The 22030-nt window shown below is 42.7% G+C and overlaps 1 protein-coding gene and 1 long non-coding RNA gene across 2 annotated transcripts in view; one reads left to right on the plus strand and one right to left on the minus strand.

Moving 5' to 3' along the window:
• The window catches only part of IPPK (inositol-pentakisphosphate 2-kinase), a 35433-nt gene extending 33256 nt beyond the window's left edge, over positions 1–2177 (minus strand). Inside the window, exon 1 of the mRNA XM_086755758.1 lies at positions 2043–2177. Coding sequence (XP_086611884.1) covers positions 2043–2123 — 81 coding nt within the window. The 5' untranslated portion in view covers positions 2124–2177. The remainder of the gene's footprint in view (positions 1–2042) is intronic.
• The window catches only part of LOC147599458 (uncharacterized), a 352989-nt gene that overhangs the window by 303718 nt on the left and 27241 nt on the right, over positions 1–22030 (plus strand). The window lies entirely within an intron of this gene.

Genomic DNA, 22030 nt, shown 5'->3' on the forward strand with positions numbered 1-22030 from the left:
TTCATAGCCCTGATCATCATCTTACTTCGTAAAGGGCAAAGAACCTCATGCCCTCTTCTCCAGAAGGATAGGGATAATTTTTTTTATTTTGTTGTTTTGTTTTAGAACTTCTCAGATCTTCCACAAGAAGCAAGGAAGAGAGGTTGAGACCTACAGAGATAGGCAAGCTTCCTCCCCACTTTCCAAAATACCACTACACAGCAAAAGGGAGAACATGGAAACAAGAAGCACACGCGCAGTTCCACCCTGGCCTCTCACAGCCCCAGCGCTTGTATCTGAGCATCCATTCACGTCTCCCTTGCCACAACCAAATCACTGTCCCTCCCACTAGCATTTATACACAAAAACCATGAACTGAAGAGACACAGAATGAAGCAAGGACAGTTAAAATGAAATTCACTGTCTTAGTTATGTTGCTGTTCTCTTCACACAAACCAGAGAATGACCTGACATCAGATCACAAGAACAACGACTAATCAAGCAAGTATGTCCTGTTTGTAGGAGGCACAAAGTAACAATTAGCACCTAAACAGTACTTTATGCACTCCAATTTTACAAGATTTTGCCTTCAGCAGACACAAAACTCTAAGATGGAAGCTGTACTGCTATAAAGCTGTCTATAAAGGAAAAATCGCATCTACTTCACTTTCATTCTATCTTAAAGTTTTAGGATCTTGTTAAAAAGAGAACTGACTCAGCAACTACTCAATCTCTAGCAGACTTCTTCACTTTCCAGGTCTTTAAAGATATCACAATTACATCACTATTAATCGATTATGTATTCCGATCTCCATCATCCAGTGACTTTCAAACTGTCTTTTTCAAAGCTAAAATTTACACAGGAAACAAAATCATGGACTTTCTTCTTGTAGCAAAAGTATCTTTAAAAAATATTTTAGGTAAGGAAAGAGAAGGAAGAAACGAGAGCCACAGAAGTGCCCCTCCTAAAGTCTGGAGAGCACTGTAAGATTTCCAGCATTTTCTCAGGCTTGATATTTGTTAATATTTTATAAATGTAGTTTATGCTTATAATACAGAAAACCGACATAAAAAGAATCCCGTATTTTCAGACATTCTGTGGCAAATCCATATCAGAATTTAAACTGAAATATAAACACATTTTTAAGTCAAAAAACCAGCGACAAGTACTTTTTAGAAAAAGAATAAACTCTTTCAAGAGACGTATATCCCAACAGATTAAGAAAATAATATACATACAAGCAGGGCAAGGATACAGTGACAGCAGGCAAACGAGCATACGCTTTTTAAACTGACATTGAACCTGTTTGATTGGATTTAGCTTCATTGAATTGTTAGTGCTCACCAAAATGCTGAATCTATTTTATAAACAAAAACAAACAAACAAAAAAAAACAACCAAAAAAGCCCCAAGGAGTAAATCAAAGCACAGGGATGAAACGACCATCCCGTTCACACAGAAGTCTACGCTTGAGCCAGAAACCGAAATTGGATTCTGGAGTCCCAGTTCAGCACTGCAGCAAATGGCCAAACTCTTGTACCGAAAAACAGTCAGTGACAAAAGGAAAAATATTTCTTCTCTCGATTTCTTTCTCGTCACGCTTGCGCATACGCGGGCGTTGAGAGAAAAGGGAAGTTTTTAGGGCTTTTCCCCGCAAGCCCCGTTCCCTGAGGACAGCCGTTCCTTCCCCAGGCCCGCAGGCAGACCCCCGCGCCAGGCACCCCGCCCCGCAGGCGGCACAGCGTCCCCGCGCGCTCCCCCCGGCGCGCACCCGCTCCGCGGCCGACGCACGCAGCGACAGAGGGGCCGGGCGGCCGCTCCCTCCGAGGGCGAGGCCCGGGGCACCTGGAGGGAGGCACAGGCCGCGCAGGGCCGCCGGGACCCCCGCCCTCCCGGGTGACGCCGGGGCGGTCCCGGTTCCGGCCCCAGCCCCGGTCCCGGCCCCAGCCCCGGTCCCGGCGGGAGCGCGGCGCGCGCGGGCGGCGCCCCCCCTCGCGCGGGCCCAGCGCAGTGGGCGTCCGCGCAGTGCCGGCCGTTACCCGCCGCACTCCCCCACCCGTCACCTGGCAGTGGGAGACGACGAGGCTCTGGTTGCCTTCCCCGTGGTACTTCCATTCATTCTCATCCATCTTCTCCACTTCCATGCCCGACCCGGGCCGCCGCCACACCCGCGGAGATGGTGCCTGCTGCCAGCCCGCCGCGCTCACGCCTCCGCCATCGCGGCTGCGCACCGCCCCGCCGCAGGAAGTCCCGCCCTCCGCCGGAGAGGTGGTGCCGGGCAGCCATGTTGGCGCCGGGCAGCTCCTCCCGCCGCCATCGTTGAGCGGGGCAGAAGTGCCCCCCGCAGAGGAGAGGGTGCAAGGGGCGGCACTGCCCCCGGCGCCGCTGCTCTTTCTTCGCTTCGGGCGCCGGCTCCGCGGCCTTTTCGCCGGCGCCTCGGGGCTGGGTTTCAGAAGCCGCTAAGCAGAACCGGGGAAGAAAAGCATCTTAGCTCCAGCTCGACCTCGACCCAAAGTGCGTTCTGTGCGCCCTTTTGGTGGGTGCCCAGATAACGTATTCAGACGCTGCACTGGAGAAAATGATCTCGCATCTGCAACAGAGGTTATTTGGATGATCAAACGCTAAAAAAAAAAAAAAAAAAGTGGAGTGTGTGTTTCTTGCTTAGGTTGTTTCTAAGGTCACAGACTTTTTTTTTTTTACATAAAAGACTAGCCACTCTCGTGTCTCTGAATAACTTTCTGTACTGCAATACACTTCAAATGTTACATGCATAAATATGAAAATACATGTAACATTTTATAATTTTTTTAAAAACTTCAAGCTGTGTTCCTTACCATTATCCACACGGTTCAATACAGTTTCACAAAGTGCCTCACCACACATATCCATATATGAATATACACATGTCATGCAGTAAATTTAAGACAAATTATCTAAATACCCAAATTCCCTATCACAAATATAGGATTAAATTCTAGATCCCTTAATCCAGTCGATTTTATCACTATGAGTTTTGACTACAAACACCAAAACTTATCCTTGAATTACCATTTTCAAACCATTCCCAAGGGCGCTCTGAAATTCCCCCTGTTCTTCTCTTTCTTCCTCACAAGGCACTCCATGACAGTAGCAAACAGGCGCATCAGAAGGTAACTAACACTTGCAAGTTTTCCTCTGTATAATGGACATTTGTATAATTTGGACAGTAGCCAAATTTGACTCTTTATTACAGTCTTTTAAAAAGACATAATTTTCTTTGCTGTGACTTTTTTATTTTTAAAGGAGAGAGAAGATGCACCTAGAAGGCTGCAAATAATACCTGCATAAACCTGAAATGACTCATTGATTCTTTTTTTTAAATGTGTGTGGAGCTGTAACTTAAATAATTTATAATCTAATTTCACTATAATTTTTTTTAAGAATGGAGGTTAAACAATCTATACTTGCTTTTTGCTAAAATACTGACTAATAAGCAGTATCTTTATCTGACTTTTTATTTAACATTATGTACCTACATTAAAAAGGAAATGTGAATCCCTGCTCCTTTGGCCATTTAATAAAGATTAAAATAATGACAGAGGGATGTTTAAAGTATGTTTCTGTCACCTTCTGTGTTTGTGAAGTTTCTTTTATGTTGTGTAAAAACAAATGGATATATAAAACATACAAGAATTTACCATACTATGCTGACTTACCAAGTGTTATGAAGTTCACTTAGGACTGTGGGTAAGATTGTGATATTTATGATACTTGCATTAAAAAATTAACTGTACTTCAGAGAAATAGTATGTGGACACTTACTAGGCTTATATGGAGAAATGCAAAAGCAAATAATATTGATATAGTCTCTTGCAATGGCAGAAATAATGTGTCTCAATTTTAAAAGGAATTTCAGTTGATTCATTTTCTGTTCTTTCATACTTCCGAAAAAAAGTACATCTACATGTACCATATTGTAGTTTTGTTTAGTGAGGGGGGCCTAAGGTGGCAGCTTCTGTAGGAAACTGCTGGAAGTTGTTTCCCCTTTGTTCAGTGGACTCGGCCGGGCCCAGGGCGGACCCGCTGCTGGCCAAGGCCGAGCCGATTGGTAGCAGAATGTCCCATGATAACGCCTCTGCGATAACGGATTTAAGAAGGGGAAAACAGAAAAAAAAAGGGAGGAGAGAAGATGTGAAGAAGCTGAGCGGGGGCAGAGGCGCAGAGGGGGAGGCGCGAGCCTTGTGGGCCTTGCAGGCCTCACCCTCTGGCCTCTCGCCAGGCAGCCGACTGGGCCCGGCTCAGCCCGGCCCAGCTGCAAGAGGTGGAGAGGAGATGAGATGTGAAGAGACCCTGAGAGGCGTCTGCCAGCCTGTTGTGAAGAACTTTTCTTGTGAGAGGAACGGCTGCAGACGCCAAGGGCAGTTCAGAAGGAGGGGGAGGAGTAATGCTGCTCCTGGCCAAGATTCCCGTGTGGTGACAACCATGGTGGAGCAGGTTGTCCCCCTGCAGCCCATGGAGGTCCACGGAGGAGCAGAGATCCACTTGGAGCCCGTGAAGGAACCCACATCGGGGGAGGTGGATGCCTGAAGGCAGCTGTGACCCGTGGAGGGCCCGCTGGGACAGCCGTTCTGGAGAGACTGAACTCTGTGGAAGAGATGACCCATGCCGGAGCATTTTCATGAAGGACTGTGGCGTATGGGTGGGACCCCACAACAGAGCAGGGGAGTGTAATAAACTGTGAACTGTTTGTTCATCAAACCTTGTCAGAACAATGGAGAGTTATATGAAATACATAAACTCGGCCACAAGAAAGTTACATGAAATACACAAGGTCAGCCACAGGCACCTGGCTATGTAAAAACGGCATGCAGGACTGCGAAAGGAGGGAGAGGGGGGCTCATGACGTTGAAGGGTATAAAACCAGTAACTTTCTAACCATATAGTCTGAAGAAGCAATTAGTGGGAGGGGGAAGTCCGTTCTTATGAGGAGCAAGAAACAGTCTCACATTATCTCGAGGGAGTGAAGGAGTGATTAAAAGGAGCAAGGATTCAAAAGCAGGATGGCACCCATCACATAAGTCTCCTTGTTCAAGAAGGACACGAATCGGCCCAGACTGATAAGGACACTGCCAACTTGTGGGAACAGCACATTCCAGGCAAAGGTGAAAAGTACACCATGAAGAAGACCTACGGCCTTCCTCCCAAAAGACCCCCGAAGACCCTCGCCCACAATTCCTGGGAGAATTTGCGCAAGCACGAAGGACTGATAAGCTAATTAACATAGGAAGCAAGAGTAGGTGGGTTTAGGTAATGAATATGTATAAGCGTCGACTAAATATTTATTGTTTTTACTGTATAAGAATGGGGCGGTTTGCTATCTCGGGGCGCGCCGTTGGCGGAGCAGGAGACTCCCTGGCCGCCCAGCGCTGTTTTGCTTACTGGTCGCTTGCTTTAATAAACCAAATTTTTAATTGGCCAATCTCTGTCAGTTAATTGGACAAAGAGGACAGATAAAACTATAACAGGAGGAATGTGAGGAGTTCTTCCCCTGACCATGAAACAGCGGCGTAAAACAACACATGATGAACTGACCACAATCCCCATTCTCTCCTGCCCCCCTGTGCCACTCGGGAGGGGAAGGTGGTAGAGATAATGTTAAGTTTGGGAAGAGGGAGGGGTGGAGGGAGGTTATCTTGTCCTCTGTCTCATTATCCTGCTGTTTTTAGTAATAAATGAATAGTTTTCCCCAAATCAAGTCTGTTTTGCCCGTAACGGTAACTTTAAGGATTTCTCCCTGTCCTTATCTCAAACCTTGAGCCTTTTTCTTATATTATGTCTCCCTACTCTCTTGGAGGGTGGGGGGAGTCAGAGAGAGACTGCATAGTCTGGTTCCGATCAGGGCTGAACTACGACAACAGAGAAAAAAAATAAAGTAGAGGTTCTGAGTGCAAGGGTAAACACACTGTGAACACCTGAGCTTTTAACAGTGCCTCTCTCTAGCAAGTCTCTTCTCTTCAACTTTTCCTCCAGCGTTCCACGGTGCAGAACTACCATTCGGGCAGATTGCGGGCGTGTTCTGAAAACACATTGGTAAAACTTGGAAACTTGAGAGACAAAATCCTACTAATGTATTATTTATTTTGGCATTATCAATTTTTAAGTACTCCTCATTTCAGGTATGATCTGCAATGTGCTTGAATGGAAATATCTTAAGCTTTTGTGCCAATAATGGTGTTGAAGTGTTGCTTAACTGGAATTCCTCCAACCCGGCTTTGTCTTCTGGTATAACTACAGCTTGTGTAGACATACCTGGGTTGGTTTTAATTAGCTACCTTGAGGACTGCTAGCACAGAGCTCAGTAACTTTCAAATTCTATCTGAGGATCTCACTAGACAAGTAGGTGTTCCATGGTATTTCACTATGTAAATAAGCTAGTTTAAAATTGCATCAGGAATGTGTAAGGTAATGACACCTTCAGTTCTACGGCTCCCACTTAATCCCCTCACCTTTTTTTTTTTTTTAAATATAACATGAAGGAGTCAGAAGAGCACCACAGGTCTGAAATACATTTCTGTTTCTCTGGGTCCTGTAACTGCATCAGATGGCTATACTTTGTGCCACAGTTCCTGTTTCTTGGGTCTCTTCAGTGCTGGGAATACAAAAAAAAAAATACAGTAAATAATCTATAGATTTTTAAATCAGTGAGTACACTATACTTAGCTGCACAGGTATTCTCAAATAAAATATAAAGTGGCCCAAGATCACAGATCATATGACATTCTTACGAATAGGCTAGTAAAATACCGACATATAAGGCTATTGTCAGATTTGCCACTAAAAATAAGAAAATAGCCATTCTGTCTCTTTACACAAAGATGACAGACAGCAATACCTTAACTAAAAGAAAGTTCCTTCCTATCCTATCTTCTGTCATGCCATGTTTGCAGTTCTTGTTTGTTTGTTTTTAAATGGCATTTAAACTATGCACATCCACAGTTTATTCATCCCAGCTCCCCCGAGTCATGCCTGCTATACAGACCATTACTCTGCTAAAGCCCACCCAAACATGATTCCCATCCCAACTTCAGCTTTAAACCTTTGCTGTGTAAATCTTTTCCCAGGTATGCCTCAGAGCTATCAACACTGGACTCTCACATGTGCCATCTTTTACAACTTGCAAGTTTACCACAGAATGAGAATGAAATGGTCAAAACAGTTCATTCACTGTGGAGTGCGGGGGGGCGGGGGGAATCAGTCAAGTATTTCTTGTTAATATTCTGATGACTGTAGAAAGTTCATTACATTCAGATCCAAGGAAAAAAACAGCATTACTTGAGACTCATGATAAAATCGGTTGCCAATAATACAAAGATCTTTAAGCTGATGAGAAGGATTTTTGCAATAATAAGAGAGGATATTTAGTTCTTTATGAAAAGTGTAAGCATGATACAAAAGATTGTATCCTGGGACCTAGAAATGTCTGCCTGGAGAAATCACGTTTAAAAATCACAAATTCAAGGCAGTAAGTCCAAGAATATTGAATGGACACGATAATACTACAATGAAATTGTGCTATAAAATAATATTACTATTTTTTTAAAACCACTACACAATTTTCACTTTTCAAAAGATGCAATTATCATGTTTAAATAAGATTATTTGACAGTCTAATATTATTATTATACTCAGATAATGAAAAAATGGACCATACTTACGTAACTCACATCTCAGTAAAATTTTAAAGCTTTCCCTTTCTTCTGTTATGTGGATGATACTACAGCTCCATGCCTTAGTTCTTTCGGCAATCCATGGTTTATCTGTGCAATTTCATACATATACTAGAAAAGCAGGAAATCTCATGCTTCAACTGCTATTTCACCATCTCACACTGACTAAGAAGCACTAACCTAACAAAGGAAAAAAATATTACAATAGGACCAGAGTGTGCCATTTGATGGCTTTTGTAGAAAGCATATGTGGTACTTTGAACCACAGTAAAGTATTTTAGAAATTCAGTCAGTCAATAGCTTCAGGAACAGGACTGTCAGTAGCAAAAAAAAGGTGACTTAAGGTCAAAGAAGATAAAGCCACATATCTATTGTTACCAGACAAGAGCCTGCACAAACTTACCCAGCCATGACTAACCGCAGATGTGAACAGACAGACTTTATGACTACCAAGAGGTTTAATTGCTACATACAGTCTGAGGGAGGAAATGAAGTTACAGCAACTCTGCACAGTATATACAATCTAAAGAATCGCCAAGGTAAACAATACTTTTTACACACAGACAAGATAATTAAATACTGTTTTTAATGTACATGAATATTTATTGAGAAAAAATACAAATAATTACTGGAGCATAATTACTGCAGCAGGAGCACATAACTCAAAAATCAACCAGACAAAAAAGTGTTGCAGTGAATTTTTGGGACCAGTAAGAGAAAATATATGGAAAATAAGATGTAGTTAGAAACTGTAGGAGGTCTTTAAAGCAGAATGCTATAATGAAATCCTAGTAGCTTTGACAGGATATTAAAGTAGAATGGAAAAAGACCAAGCCCACCTAAACACCTCCTGTCTGTCCTTGCAGCCTTTAATCCTGTGGGCAAGGAAGGAAAGATTAAGGGATAAAGAGCTTGTAAGTCTTCCCTTGAATTAAATGACATGCCAGCCACTGAAAAACAAAATGCTCTTTACATAAAGAGGTGAAAGCAAACTACCAGAGCAGACTCAGTAGCCTAGTCAGAAGTCATGTGGAAGCACTATTTCAGCTGCTTTCAGGACAGGCTAACAGTTCTTATTGCAGATACTTTGCTGTTAATGTTATACTATTCGCTTATGATCAAACACCCTCTAGCAACATAAAACTGCCCCTGGGAGAATACCTTATGTCACATCACAAACATATCCTAACCTTGTGTCTGGTCCCTGGACCTGTTAATGGCTAGAGGAGAGCGGATCTTAAATTTCTTTTTGACACTAGCCCTGTGTGACCATCTTTAAAAAGGGAAGAGAACATGTATATTAAACTGGTTTTCAGCTAAACTGCCATAATTTGGCAATGGACTTCTGTGGAAAAACCTTGAAACCTTCCCCATTAAAACTTTTAGCTCACCAAGTACAAGGTCTCCAGAAGATAATTTACAAGTTGACATAAACTGGTCACATATTACGTTTCAGTTTATACCCAGAAACACCAAACTGAATAACGATATCCAGGGATGATGCAGAAGGACTGAGCAGCAGTTTCTTTTGTACACTTACTGATGAATTCAGATTTATATTCCCAACATGGCTATAAAATACTTTAAAAGTCATAATTCCTTAAATTCATATACACCACATTTTATTGACTGCAGTGCTAATAATTTTGGACTGATCTCTGTATTCACACGGCAGCATACAAAATGAATGCTCCCTCTGACCAACTGCCTTTAAGAACTCAGTTTACTGGAACTATTACAATTAAAATCAATAAAGAGAACCTATATTTTCAAGAGACATTTTCTCAAATTTTAAACCTCAAATTATCTGTCATCTCTAATATGTAAACAGAGGTACAACACAGTTTCACAAGCAGCGAAGCTAATACAAAAACTGTCCTATCTGAAAAGGGCAATCTTATTCTCCTTTTTAAACCTGGCTGTATGTTCCTGTGCCCGCTCTTCACATTGCCCTTCACACATTTACACAGATTTGGCACATTAGAGGAGATTATTCATTGAACAAATCGTCAGATTTTCTCCAGTGGTATTTTTTGCTTTCTCCTCCCACCCTCCGCTTTTTTTTTTTTAATATAAAATTCTTTAGTTGACTCAGCAAACCAGTATGACACATTGCATCACCACACAAGTCCTCCATCCATCAATGGGAACACAACCAAAACTGGTGGGGAGTGTAGGATTAGCTATTTTGTTGCTAGCTCATTTTCAGACCACATTAAGCTGATTATGAAACTGTATTTTTAGCAGCACTGCAGAACCTCCTAGCAGGACGAACGTGTGTGGGGGAGGCCTTTCAAGGAAAGAAGAAAAAGCACAGAACGAACAGATATTTCTGGGTGTGCACTGAAAATCAGTAGATAGCACATCACCAAAGAAATGTTCTGGGAAGAGAGAACTATATCATTCATTAAACAGTCCGTGAGCCACTACTTAGAAGATTTTTGGGTTGAGTTTTTTGTTTGTTTAGGGTTTTTTTCCCCTCCCCCAAAAAACTATGTATTAGATTTCTGCCATCCCTTTACTGCTAGATCTACCCATGTTAAAAGAAAGTTCAAATGATCTGCATTATCAGAGTACCAGTGATAAAGCATGCCATTAAACTCTGCTTTGTTGATTTAAAACAGGTATTTCAAAGGTGACAATCTACAATTCTCTTGATTAAGGTGGAATGAAGTGATTATGAGATCTTCCTGATTGAATGTTTGCCAAAACCAAGTGTAAAACAATATCCATTGCAATAAAACTATTTATGAAAGTATTTCACTTGGAACAAAAACATAAATATGAGTAATGAGTATACAACTCGCATCTTTCCAATAGATTTCTAGGAAAAAAAAAATCCAAGTTACTTGGAAAAGAAGAACTACTCCTAACAGTGACAGGAAAATAAATAAACTGAAATATATAGAGATGTTCTAGATCTACCAAGTCCTTCTTTTGGAGGAATTAAGATGATGGAGCGAGTATAAATTCTAGATCAAATTCTACACTTCTGAGAACTGACTTGGGCCCAAAGAGCAGCGAAGCCCCTCCTCACACAAGGCTCGGCAGCCTGGAAGGTACTAAGCCAAGTGACAAGAATGCAGAGATTCAAGAAATATACCCTAATGTTCTCCTTGAAGGCTGGTTTTGAACCTATTTATGAATCTGTGATACTAAGTTAGAATGCAAAAAAAAAAAGGCATTTACAAAATCATGGGCATTTAGTTACAATTAAAGATCACTGACAAGATATACTTGTAGTTATGAGAAATGTAATTGTAAAATCCATTAGAGCAGTTCTGCCACCCTACACAAAACAAAGACAGCAGTCAGATCAAAAATAATTTAAATGATAATATTTGTCCCCCAACTAGAAATAAGTATCTGGAAAGAGGAGATACTTTGAAAAAGCAGGAAAAGTAATGGACAGAAATGTTTGGTTTTGTTTTTTAAATATTATTTGGTTCATGAGGCTCCAAGAGCAGTATGTTTTACAAAGAAAATCTCTTAATACCAGACAGAGGGCAAGAGAGACAGAAAGAGACTGGTAAATCTCAAACTTCCTGATGACAAGGTACGTGTATTTCTGTATAAACAAAATGGGCTGGTTTTCCATTTTCTCACTTTGCACTGCAAAAAGGAAATTAAATGCCGTTCACATTAACTGCCTGACCTACTTACTTCTGGATGTGTCTGAAAAGCAGCACTGGTAATAAAAATAAAAGCTCTAAATTGCTCTTCTGTAAGAACCCAGTTGATCAATGCTGGTACTTTGTGGCACAGGTACAGGTTTTTGGGGTTTACAGTGTTGCAGACTAGACGCAATGGGAAACAGCCTCACCCGCGGGCTCAGGAGCCGCCATCGGGGGTCTGTGCACCCTTCCACACTTGCTTTTCCCCCCTCTGTGCCCCCTTCCACTTACATCTCCCACATCCCATACAATGCAATCTAGCAGATCGGGTCTGGGGTGTTTTTGCTGTTGCACTATACAGCACAGCAGCAGCAAAAACATTTGCACACACTCCTTCTGATTGGAAATCCTAGATAATTCATTAAAAGGAGAAGCTCTGAATCTAGTTTCTAGCTCCTGTCCACTAATTAGGCAGACATGTCTAAAGAGATTGCTTCCCATTATTTGAGATGACTTCCCATTATTTAGTTTTATGTTTCTTGTAATTTTATTGAAACTTCATAGCGTTCCTGATCAGCTATTCCATGGGACTATTTTTTTTTTGAAACAGAAGTGTTTGATGGAGGATTTTTGCTGTTCTTTTTTTTTAGTTTAAAAAGTTAATTTTAAAAACTTCTGAAATATGATTATTGAAAAATACGCTGGTTTATCTCACTAAAGATTAAACTGTTTATTAAGAAGCATTAGCATTGAAACAATCACGGAGAATTTAGTGGGAAACAGTATAGGATAACAGGTCACCCTGAAGTAAGGGATGTATCTTTTGCTGTCTTTTTAGTCTCAATAAGATTAAAACCTAAACTTCTGCTAAGGCACCTATGTAATAGTAATGGTGACATGAGCTAAATTCTGAGTGACTGACTCTGCAGTGTCAGTGTTCTTACAATATTCGTTTAAAAAACAAGAACAACAACAACAAACCCACCCAGATAGTTACATATATTCTTAAAGTGTCCCCTCCTCCCTACTTGCTTTTACAGACAAACTGCACTCAGGGCCCTAGGAGCAGTTTAAGAGGCTGTAGTAGCCCTGATCAGCCTCCATCCATCTTTCTCTGTAATCCTCCTCTGCAAGCTCTCCCCAGCCCCCCCGAAGTTTAGGTGCAGCTCTGGCGGAGCACAGCTGCATGGCCTTGGATCTGGTGGATAAGCAGGTACAGCCGCGAGAAGCCACATTTAGACCCCTGCTGCTGGCTCAGGTTCTTTCCCTTGCCCCTGCTCCACCTGCACTGTGGCAGACGGAGCAAGTGAGAGTGGCTGCTCTGCAAGGGAAGGCTGGCCAGGAGCCGAAGGGACAGCAAGGCACCCCAGCATGGCACAGCGTTAAGGGGTGCAGTCCTACAGCACCTGAGGAAGGGCAGAGCAGGTCTGGTGACAGCGAGCAGGGGTGGCCCCAGGCTGGTGACTGCCAGGCCGTCTGTAGCGATGAGGCAGTCCAAGGTCAAACCAGGGAGTTAAGTCACCAGCAAAAGGTACAAGGCCAGGCACAAGCGTGCCTGCAACTGAATCTATCATGTCTCCTCCCTCCTCCAGACTGTTCGTCCTCTACCTTTCCAAACCACTAGTCATTACCTTTATTGCTGCTGTGCATCTTACACACAGGCTTCTTTACTTGCCAAGGCCAGGGCATCCCAGGCATAAGTATTTTCCATATCCCTGTGTGGTCTGTTAGCCTCATGTTCCCTCAGGATCTTGGTCTAAAGTTAATATAATTTGGTTTTGCCAAAGTTAAAGCTATAACGACTCTGTCATTATTCCATTATCTTGATTGCAGAAAGTATTTTAAAGAAAGTGGGTCAATCGGTTACTTAAATTACCTTGGCTTCACAATTCCATGCTTCCTTTAGACAAGACTGATCTCATTCATTTTGAAAGGGCTGAACAGTTCCAGTTCTCAATCAAATCAGAAAGTTCTGCATTCACTTAAGGCTTCTGAAACGCAGGCCACTATTTCAATGTCTGTGCTCAGATGGGAGACCTTAGGTGCTCAGGAAGAGGTTAAAAGTAGATGGAAACAAACAAAAGGAGAAACTTGTAATAGAAATGAGCATACAGCTGGCAGCTACAAAAATGCACTTAAACAGTGGAAGAAAGGAAAATAGAAGCAAATAAAACAATAAATGTGCATAATATCAAAGGCCATAAAAGCCTCAACTGTTATTTTTGCATGCAAATTGTGTTTCAGAGATTAGTTCTAGAACATAATTTATTATGATGTGAAAAATCATACCATGAGTAATTCTTTATCAAGGGCACGACATTATTAACACAATTGTGTAAAGAGGCTTTACAGGAGATTCTTCAGGAGACTAGATCCACGTTGATCCAAAGAGAAAAATGCCGTTTCAGGAATACCTGCCAAAATCCGACTGACCAGAAGTTGCTCACAGCAAATATTCAAAACAGGAACACAGCCTAACCAATACTTACCTGTGCTCTGTATAGCTATTCAAGCTCCACATGTATTAACCCTCTCGGACAACTCAGAGTCCCTGAGAGGTGCAAAAATTATTTCTTAGAAGATCCTTGTATAAGGATCACTCTAGGCATTCAAAGTAAAAGGACAAACATGGATCTTACCCTCTAAGTTTTTAGCCTTTCCTCAAATGTATTCTTTCCAAATTCACAAACAATTCTCAAGGGCCCTTCTGAGTGTTGAGAAGAGTTTGAATTTCCTGGTCACCTTTATTTCCCCATCACCTCTATCTCCTACCCTCTCACCTGCCTACAAGCATCATTTTGCCACATTTGGCTCTTGCTGCAGGGGATACTTTGCAAGACTGACAGCACCACGTTTCAGTTGAATGCCAAGTAATTCTGCTTATGTATTATCCCTTTAAAGAAACAAGAGATCATTGGAACACAGAGACAGAGCAAAGAGCTAACTGAAAAAAAAAAATGCGTATATAGATTGATCCATCAGGAATTTTCTCTTACTAACAGTAGATTTTAGAAGTGATGCTTTATTTCATAACCAAAGATGCTGTACTTAATGAAATATACTTTCCTTTCTGCTGGAGTATTCTTGCTGTATCACACTCTAGAAGGACAGTATCGTGTAGCTTTGTTATTTTTTTGTTATCTGTGCACATAGATAAACTTTACAAGATGTTGAGGATACTCACAAGGTCTTCAAAAGACAGGCATGTCCATGTACATACTAGGAGTAAATAAAATGACAGCAAACTTTTATAAGCATCACATTGTTCTTTTAGACCATGATGCATGATGTCCTTCCTTGCTATCAAATTTTCAGGCCCACTCCTTTGTATCACTGCCAACTTAAAATACCCAAAATCATGATATTTTAACTCTACCAGAAATGAAGAACTAGTATCTTTGGTTCTAACAAATATTTTCCTTTACCAAAAGTAACTATTCTTCTGCCACCAATTTCTTAAAGCAATCATTCCAAACATCATGTCTAAAGTAGACTCATAGAATCATAGACTGGTTAGGGTTGGAAGGGACCTTCAAAGGTCATCTAGCCCAACCCCCCTGGCAAGGAGCAGGGACATCCCCAACCAGATCAGGTTGCTCAGAGCCCCGGCCAACCTGGCCTGGAATGCTTCCAGGGATGGGGCATCCACCGCCTCTCTGGGCAACCTGGGACAGTGTTCTACAACTCGCATTGTAAAAAATTTTTTCCTAATATCCAATCTAAATCTACCCCCCTCTATTTTAAAACCATTACTCCTCATCCTATCACAACAGGCTCTGCTGAGCAGCCTCTCCCCATCTTTCTTGTAGGCCCCCTTGAGGTACTGGAAGACCGCTATCAGGTCTCCCCGGAGCCTCCTCTTCTCCAGGCTGAACAGCCCCAGCTCTCTCAGCCTGGCCTCACAGGAGAGGTGTTCCAGCCCTCTCCTCATCTTTACGGCCTCCTCTGGACCCTCTCCAACTGTCCACGTCCTTCTTGTGTTGGGGGCTCCAGAACTGGACACAGTACTCCAGGTGGGGTCTCACCAGGGCAGAGTAGAGGGGGAGAATCACCTCCCTCGACCTGCTGGCCACGCTCCTCTTGATGCAGCCCAGGATGCCGTTGGCCTTCTGGGCTGCAAGCACACATTGCCGGCTCATGGTGAGCTTCTTGTCCACCAGCACTCCCAAGTCCTTCTCCTCAGGGCTGCTCTCCATCCATTCTCTGCCCAGCCTGTATTTGTGCCTGGCATTGCCACACTCCAGGTGCAGGACCTTGCACTTGGCCTGGTTGAACTTCATGAGGTTGGCACGGGCCCACCTCTCCAGCCTGTCCAGGTCCCTCTGGATGGCATCCCTCCCTTCCAGCGTGTTGACGGCACCACGCAGTTTGGCGTCATCGTTGAACTTGCTGAGGGTGCACTCTATCCCACTGACCATGTCGCCGACAAAGATGATGAACAGGGCCGGGCCCAACATAGACCCCTGAGGGACACCACTTGTGACTGGTCTCCACTTGGACATTGAGCCGTTGACCACCACTCTCTGAATGCGGCCATCCAGCCAGCTCCTTATCCACCGAGTGCTCCGTCCATCAAAGCCAGGTCTCTCCAGTTTAGAGAGAAGGATGTTGTGCGGGACAGTGTCAAAAGCTTTGCACAAGTCCAGGTAGATGATGTCAGCTGCTCGTCCCTTGTCCACCAAAGCTGCTACCCCATCATAGAAACCCACCAAATTGGTCAGGCACGATCTGCCCTTGGTGAAGCCATGTTGGCTGTCACCAACCACCTCCTTGCTCTCCGTGTGCTTTAGCATGGTTTCCAGGAGAATCTGCTCCATGACCTTGCCAGCCGCAGAGGTGAGGCTGACCGGCCTGGAGTTGCCTGGGTAAAAGAAGTAAAAGAAGTGTTACTGATAAGTCATTTAAATGAAAACCCAGGAACCCTTTTGTATGAATGAAGAGTTTATAGAATACGTGAAAGAACACTGACATACTGCTTTATTCGTTTTTATATAGACATATCCACAAAGGCACCAGGTGCATTACATTAAAATATTAAAAATAGTCCCTCTTTCAATAGACCCCCTTTGTATAAACAAAAATGCAAACATTAGCTCTACAAATAAAGCATTAAGGTAGAAAAAAAAATCCCCCAAGACTGTTAATTGTTAAAAAGTAAGCTCAGCTTTGTTTTCGTCTAAATGAGACAACTACCCTTAGATTTTGCATAGAAGTTTTTCAGCTTCTCCATTTTTCTGCAGCACAGTGAAATGTACGTTAGAACACAGGATTACAGCCTGTAAATGATAACCTTTTACATGTTCTATAAAACAAACACGGTCTCTGTAGGTGACAGGGCTCCCGTTCCTCTGAAACAGGGAAAACATTCAACAATTACTGAAAAACATTGGTGGAACAAGGGAAAAGCTATCACTGATGTGACACACACAAGAAGGAAGAACGCTGGAAAAGCACACTTTAAAAAATCTGTGGAGGGCAGAGGGAGAGATAAAAGAAATTCGATTAATTTCAGACAAAAAGACAATAAAATACCAATTAAAGACTTCAGTATATACTTGTGGAAAAATGCCTAAATATTGGAAACTAAGTGTGAAACAGGAAATAACTGCATTACAAATGAAAAAGACTTACTGGGAAAAACACCAAAGGATATATTTTAGGGCTACTAATTCACTGGCAGTTTTAAGTAAGAATAAAACTAGCTGTAGATTCAGGCATAAAGCTTAGATGTGGCTGCTGAAAATGGAATTCCAGCTTTAATTTGTTTAGTTAGGTGTCTGAAGCAGTGGACGCAGTATGCAGTTCATCACAGTTCATCAACAGTTCACAACATGTTAAATGATTAGTTTATAGGCAATGAACCACACCAGGAGATATGTTACTAGAAGAACAACAACACAGCTCTGCTACCCCAAAAAAATCTTTCAAAATATTGAAGTAATCACAAAAGGAAACAACTGCTGTAAAAAATGCAAATACTCTAAAACATAATGGCTTTTTAGGATCCTGTCCAATATGCTGAATATGTTACAGGTAACTATTAAAAAGCATAATTGTTTGCCCCCCACACTTAGTTAAATTTGATACCAGATCTCAATATTCTCAACTATGGATCCTTGTGAAGTGATACTGGAACAGATAAATCTCTTTGCAAAATAACTTCCAGGTAATTTAAAATACTATTGCTGCTAAGAACAGAATACAAAAGGTACATGGCAGTATAGTGTTATACTTGCCAATGTGATATGAAAACAAAAGAGCTGCAATAGGCTAGAAAAAAATGCTTCATAAAAGCTCTAGATTAATCTTCTCTTTTTAATCCATTGCTGGTCACTATTCCAATTCTTACATTCGTTGTCAAGACACGGTGTCTACCAATAAACAACCATTCATCTCTTTTAATTTCATATTGATGCAAAGGTTTAGCAAATTTAATGAGAAAAGATTTGAAGGACAGAGAAACCACAGGAAGGTGAGAGGGAGGAGGAGAACGCAACGAGAAATTGTCTTGTATGTCCTTTTCGTCTGATTTCTAGTCCCATAAACTGAAATAGATACACAGCCTACTCTGGATCACAGCTAAAAAGAAGCCTTTTAACTTCAGCAAACTTTTGCTCCCAGATGACTTATTTCCGTTTTCATTCCATGGAGTGTTCAATGATCAGGGGCTTAGACTACATTTGGGAAAAAAAATCAGTGTTAAAGGCTTGTGGAAAAAAAGACAAATATCTTATTTTAGAAAATACACACAGCTGTCCCTAACTATACCATCAAGACATATGGCACACACATACAGTTGTGACACTTTTACCACAAACAGATTGTTTTATTTTCTGATGAAGTGACTCACAGACATATCAACTAAGGTTTCAGCTTCAGTGAAATCTTAATTTGATACTTCAGAAACTAAAAGGAGCTCCATGAAGCTAACATACAGGACTCAGTTAAACAGTGCAAGTGCTTGAAACATTTATCTAGGCCTAAGCGAAAAGACTTTTCAATGTTAAACACAGGAGTAATTCTACTGACTTCTAGAGAAGCAACAACATTCTCTTAAAATGTGTAGCATTGAGTCATTGAAAAAAAATCTGGAGACTGTCAGAGATATTAATTAAACATGAGCCAGCAGTATGCCCAGGTGGCCAAGAAAGCCAACAGCACCCTGACTTGTGTCAGGAACAGTGTGGCCAGCAGGACCAGGGCAGCGATCGTGCCCCTGTACTCGGCACTGGTGAGGCCGCACCTCGAATACTGCGTGCGGCTTTGGGCCCCTCACTACAAGAAGGACGTTGAGTTGCTGGAGCACGTCCAGAGAAGAGCAACGAAGCTGGTGGGGGTCTGGAGAACAAGGCTTATGAGGAGCGGCTGAGGGAACTGGGGTTGTTCAGTCTGGAGAAGAGGAGGCTGAGGGGAGACCTCATTGCTCTCTGCAACTGCCTGAAAGGAGGGTGTAGGGAGGCGGATGTTGGTGCCTTCTTCCAAATAACTTGTGATTCAAGGAGTAATGGTTTTAAATAGATTTAGATTGGAAATTAGGAAAAAATTTTTCACAATGCGAGTTATAGAACACTGGAACAGGTTGCCCAGAAAGGTGGTGGAGGCCCCATCCCTGGAAACATTCCAGGCCAGGTTGGCCGGGGCTCTGAGCAACCTGATCTGGTTGGGGATGTCCCTGCTCCTGGCAGGGGGGCTGGACTAGATGACCTTTGAAGGTCCCTTCCAACCCTAACCATTCTATGATTCTATGGTTCTATGATTCTACAGGACAAGAGGAAATGGCCTCAAGTTGTGTCAGGGGAAGTTTAGGTTGGCTATCAGGAAACACTTCTTTACTGGAAGAGTGGTCAGGCACTGGAACAGGCTGCCCAGGGCAGTAGTGGAGTCACCATCCCTGGAGGTGTTCACAGAACATGAGATGTGGTTCTTCAGGACACGGTTTAGTGGACATGGCGGTCTTAGGTTCATGGTTGGACTTGATGATCTTGGAGGTCTCCTCCAACCTTAAAGATTCTACGATTCTGTGATTTAGTGATAGGACTACTGTTCTGGTTTTGTTGGGTGAGGGGGGGCCTAAGGTGGTAGCTTCTGTAGGAAACTGCTGGAAGTTGTTTTCCCTTTGTTCAGTGGACTCGGCCGGGCCTAGGGCGGACCCATTGCTGGCCAAGGCCGAGCCAATTGGTAGCAGAATGTCCTGTGATAACGCCTCTGCGATAACGTATTTAAGAAGAAGGGGAAAAACAGAAAAAAAAGGAGAAGAAGTTGTGAAGCAGCTGAGTCGGGGCAGAGAGGGGGAGGTGCGAGCCTTGTGGGCCTTGCACCCCTCACCCTCTGGCCTCCCGCCGGGCGGCGACTGGGCCCGACTCGGCCCGGCCCGGCTGAGAGAAGTGGAGAGGAGATGAGAAATGAATAAGATGTAAAAAGGATCCTGAGAGGTGTCTGCCAGCCTGTTGTGAGGAACGGCTGCAGACGCCAAGGTCAGTTCAGAAGGAGGGGGAGGAGTAATGCGGCTCCTGGCCAGAATTCCCCTGCAGCCTGTGGTGACGACCACAGTGGAGCAGGTTGTCCCCCTGCAGCCCATGGAGGTCCATGGAGGGGCAGAGATTCACCTGCAGCCCACAGAGGACCCCATACCGGGGCAGGCGGGTGCCTGAAGGCAGCTGTGACCTGTGGAGGCCCCGCTGGGGCAGCCGTTCTGGAGGGGCTGCACCCCGTGGAAGAGATGACCCACGCCGGAGCAGTTTCACGACAGACTGTGGCCCGTGAGAGGGACCCCACGATGGAGCAGGGGAGGAATGTGAGGAATTCTTCCCCCGACGATGACGCAGCAGCATAAAACAATGCGTGATGAACTGACCGCGAACCCCATTCCCTCTTCCCCCCTGTGCCGCTTGGGAGGGGAAGGTGGTAGAGATAATGTTAAGCTTGGGAAGAAGGAGGGGTGGAGGGAGGTTATCTTGTCCTCTGTCTCATTATCCTGCTGTTTTTAGTAATAAATGAATAGTTTTCCCCAAGTCAAGTCTGTTTTGCCCATAACGGTAACTTTAAGGATTTCTCCCTGTCCTTATCTCGAGCCATTTTTTCTTATATTATGTCTCCCTATTCTCTCGGAGGGTGGGGGGAGCGAGAGAGAGACTGCGTAGTCTGGTCCCGATCGGGGCTGAACTACGACAACTACTGATAAAAATCAAGTGTTCCATAAATACTGCAGTTCATAATTCTGCAGTAATTCTGTTCAGCAAGACTTCCATCCATCAAAATACCTAATTCCACATTAAATGTTCAGCACTACCACTAAATTCAAGTACATCTTTAATTACTCTTGATTGATGTTTTAGCATGTATACTTCAACCCCTCAAAAAAACCAGCTCACAATCCACACCAAAATATTCAATGCATGTGGTTTCAGTATCTGTCCATCACACTGCAGGGCAAAAAGAACAAGACGATGCTCTCCCAACATATTTGTACATCTTTTTCCTCTCCTAGATGAAAAACCCTTTGAGAATCCTTGTATCAACCTTTAAACACACAGTCAAGTGAGACATGCATTTGATAACCACTGACATATCCAGAAAAAATCACTATACTTCCTGGAAAGAAGAATCTGGATGAGTAATATGCTATTCTGAGCACTAAATAAAATACTATGTCATCACACTTGTTAGAACAATTCTGTTTTCATTTATACTTCTGCAACCTAAGAAATATACTGTCTTCTTAACTCACAGAGTTAAGAGAAGGCAAGTCTAAGGGGCCAGCCTTTGTTGTAATCCATTCCAAGACTACATAAAAGCCTAAACCAATAGAGTTTATATTCTTTTCCATCACTCCTACATGTGCCTTTACGCAAATCTAACCCTCAGGTTGCACATTTACAACAGAAGCATTTACATAACACTGTTTTGATGCTAATTATGCTATATAATAATATGCAGGGGACTAGTGCAAAGTGTCAATTGCCTATTCATATCTACATATGTATAGTTATTAAAACAGAATTGCATATGAATGTTACGTTGTGCGTTAGGAATACTCATTGGTATTTTACTCATCTGTATGCAGCATGCAAAAGAAAGCTTAGGTCTTGCACATAACAATTTCTAAGCATGTGTGAATATTTGTCAATATTTATAAATAACAGGCAAGTTCCTCTCCTCCTCAGAGCCCCAATGGAAGAAAGCGAGTTCCATGTTGGCACTCGGTGTAAAATGAAGTAAGTTTAGTAGTTCGGTTGATATCATGACCTTGCTTCTCTGCAGCATTCTCTTCTGACTACATAGAACTATGGAACAAAGGAGGCTCAGTGTTCAGACAGTTTAAGTAGGATTTTCTGGCACAACCTACCTTTTTTTCCTCAGTTTTCTTGCATGTTTGTTCATTCTTCATTCATGTAGCAGACAATCCTGGGAATGGTACACAGAAGTAGTATCAGTCATCGGAGGCCAAAGTCACTAATGTCAGCTGTGTAAAACGATCAATTCGCCAGGAGTTTGCATGACTGGGCTCTATGCTGCATCATCCCAAACGTCACACTGCAGTCACAAAAAAAACCTCTATCATCAAAATTGCTTAATGTTACTACTGAACTACAAATAAAGTTTATAAGAGTTTATGCTCTAGAAAATTCATGTTCAAAGCTGCTGCATCACAGCATCTGCAAAGACTCCATTTATACTTTTATACATGCATGTTTCTTTTAAAAAAGCATTCCGTTTCAAAGATGAACTTTC

This window comes from Chlamydotis macqueenii, chromosome 10, assembly GCF_036417535.1.
Source record: "Chlamydotis macqueenii isolate bChlMac1 chromosome 10, bChlMac1.mat, whole genome shotgun sequence".
Classification (NCBI taxonomy): Eukaryota; Metazoa; Chordata; class Aves; order Otidiformes; family Otididae; genus Chlamydotis; species Chlamydotis macqueenii.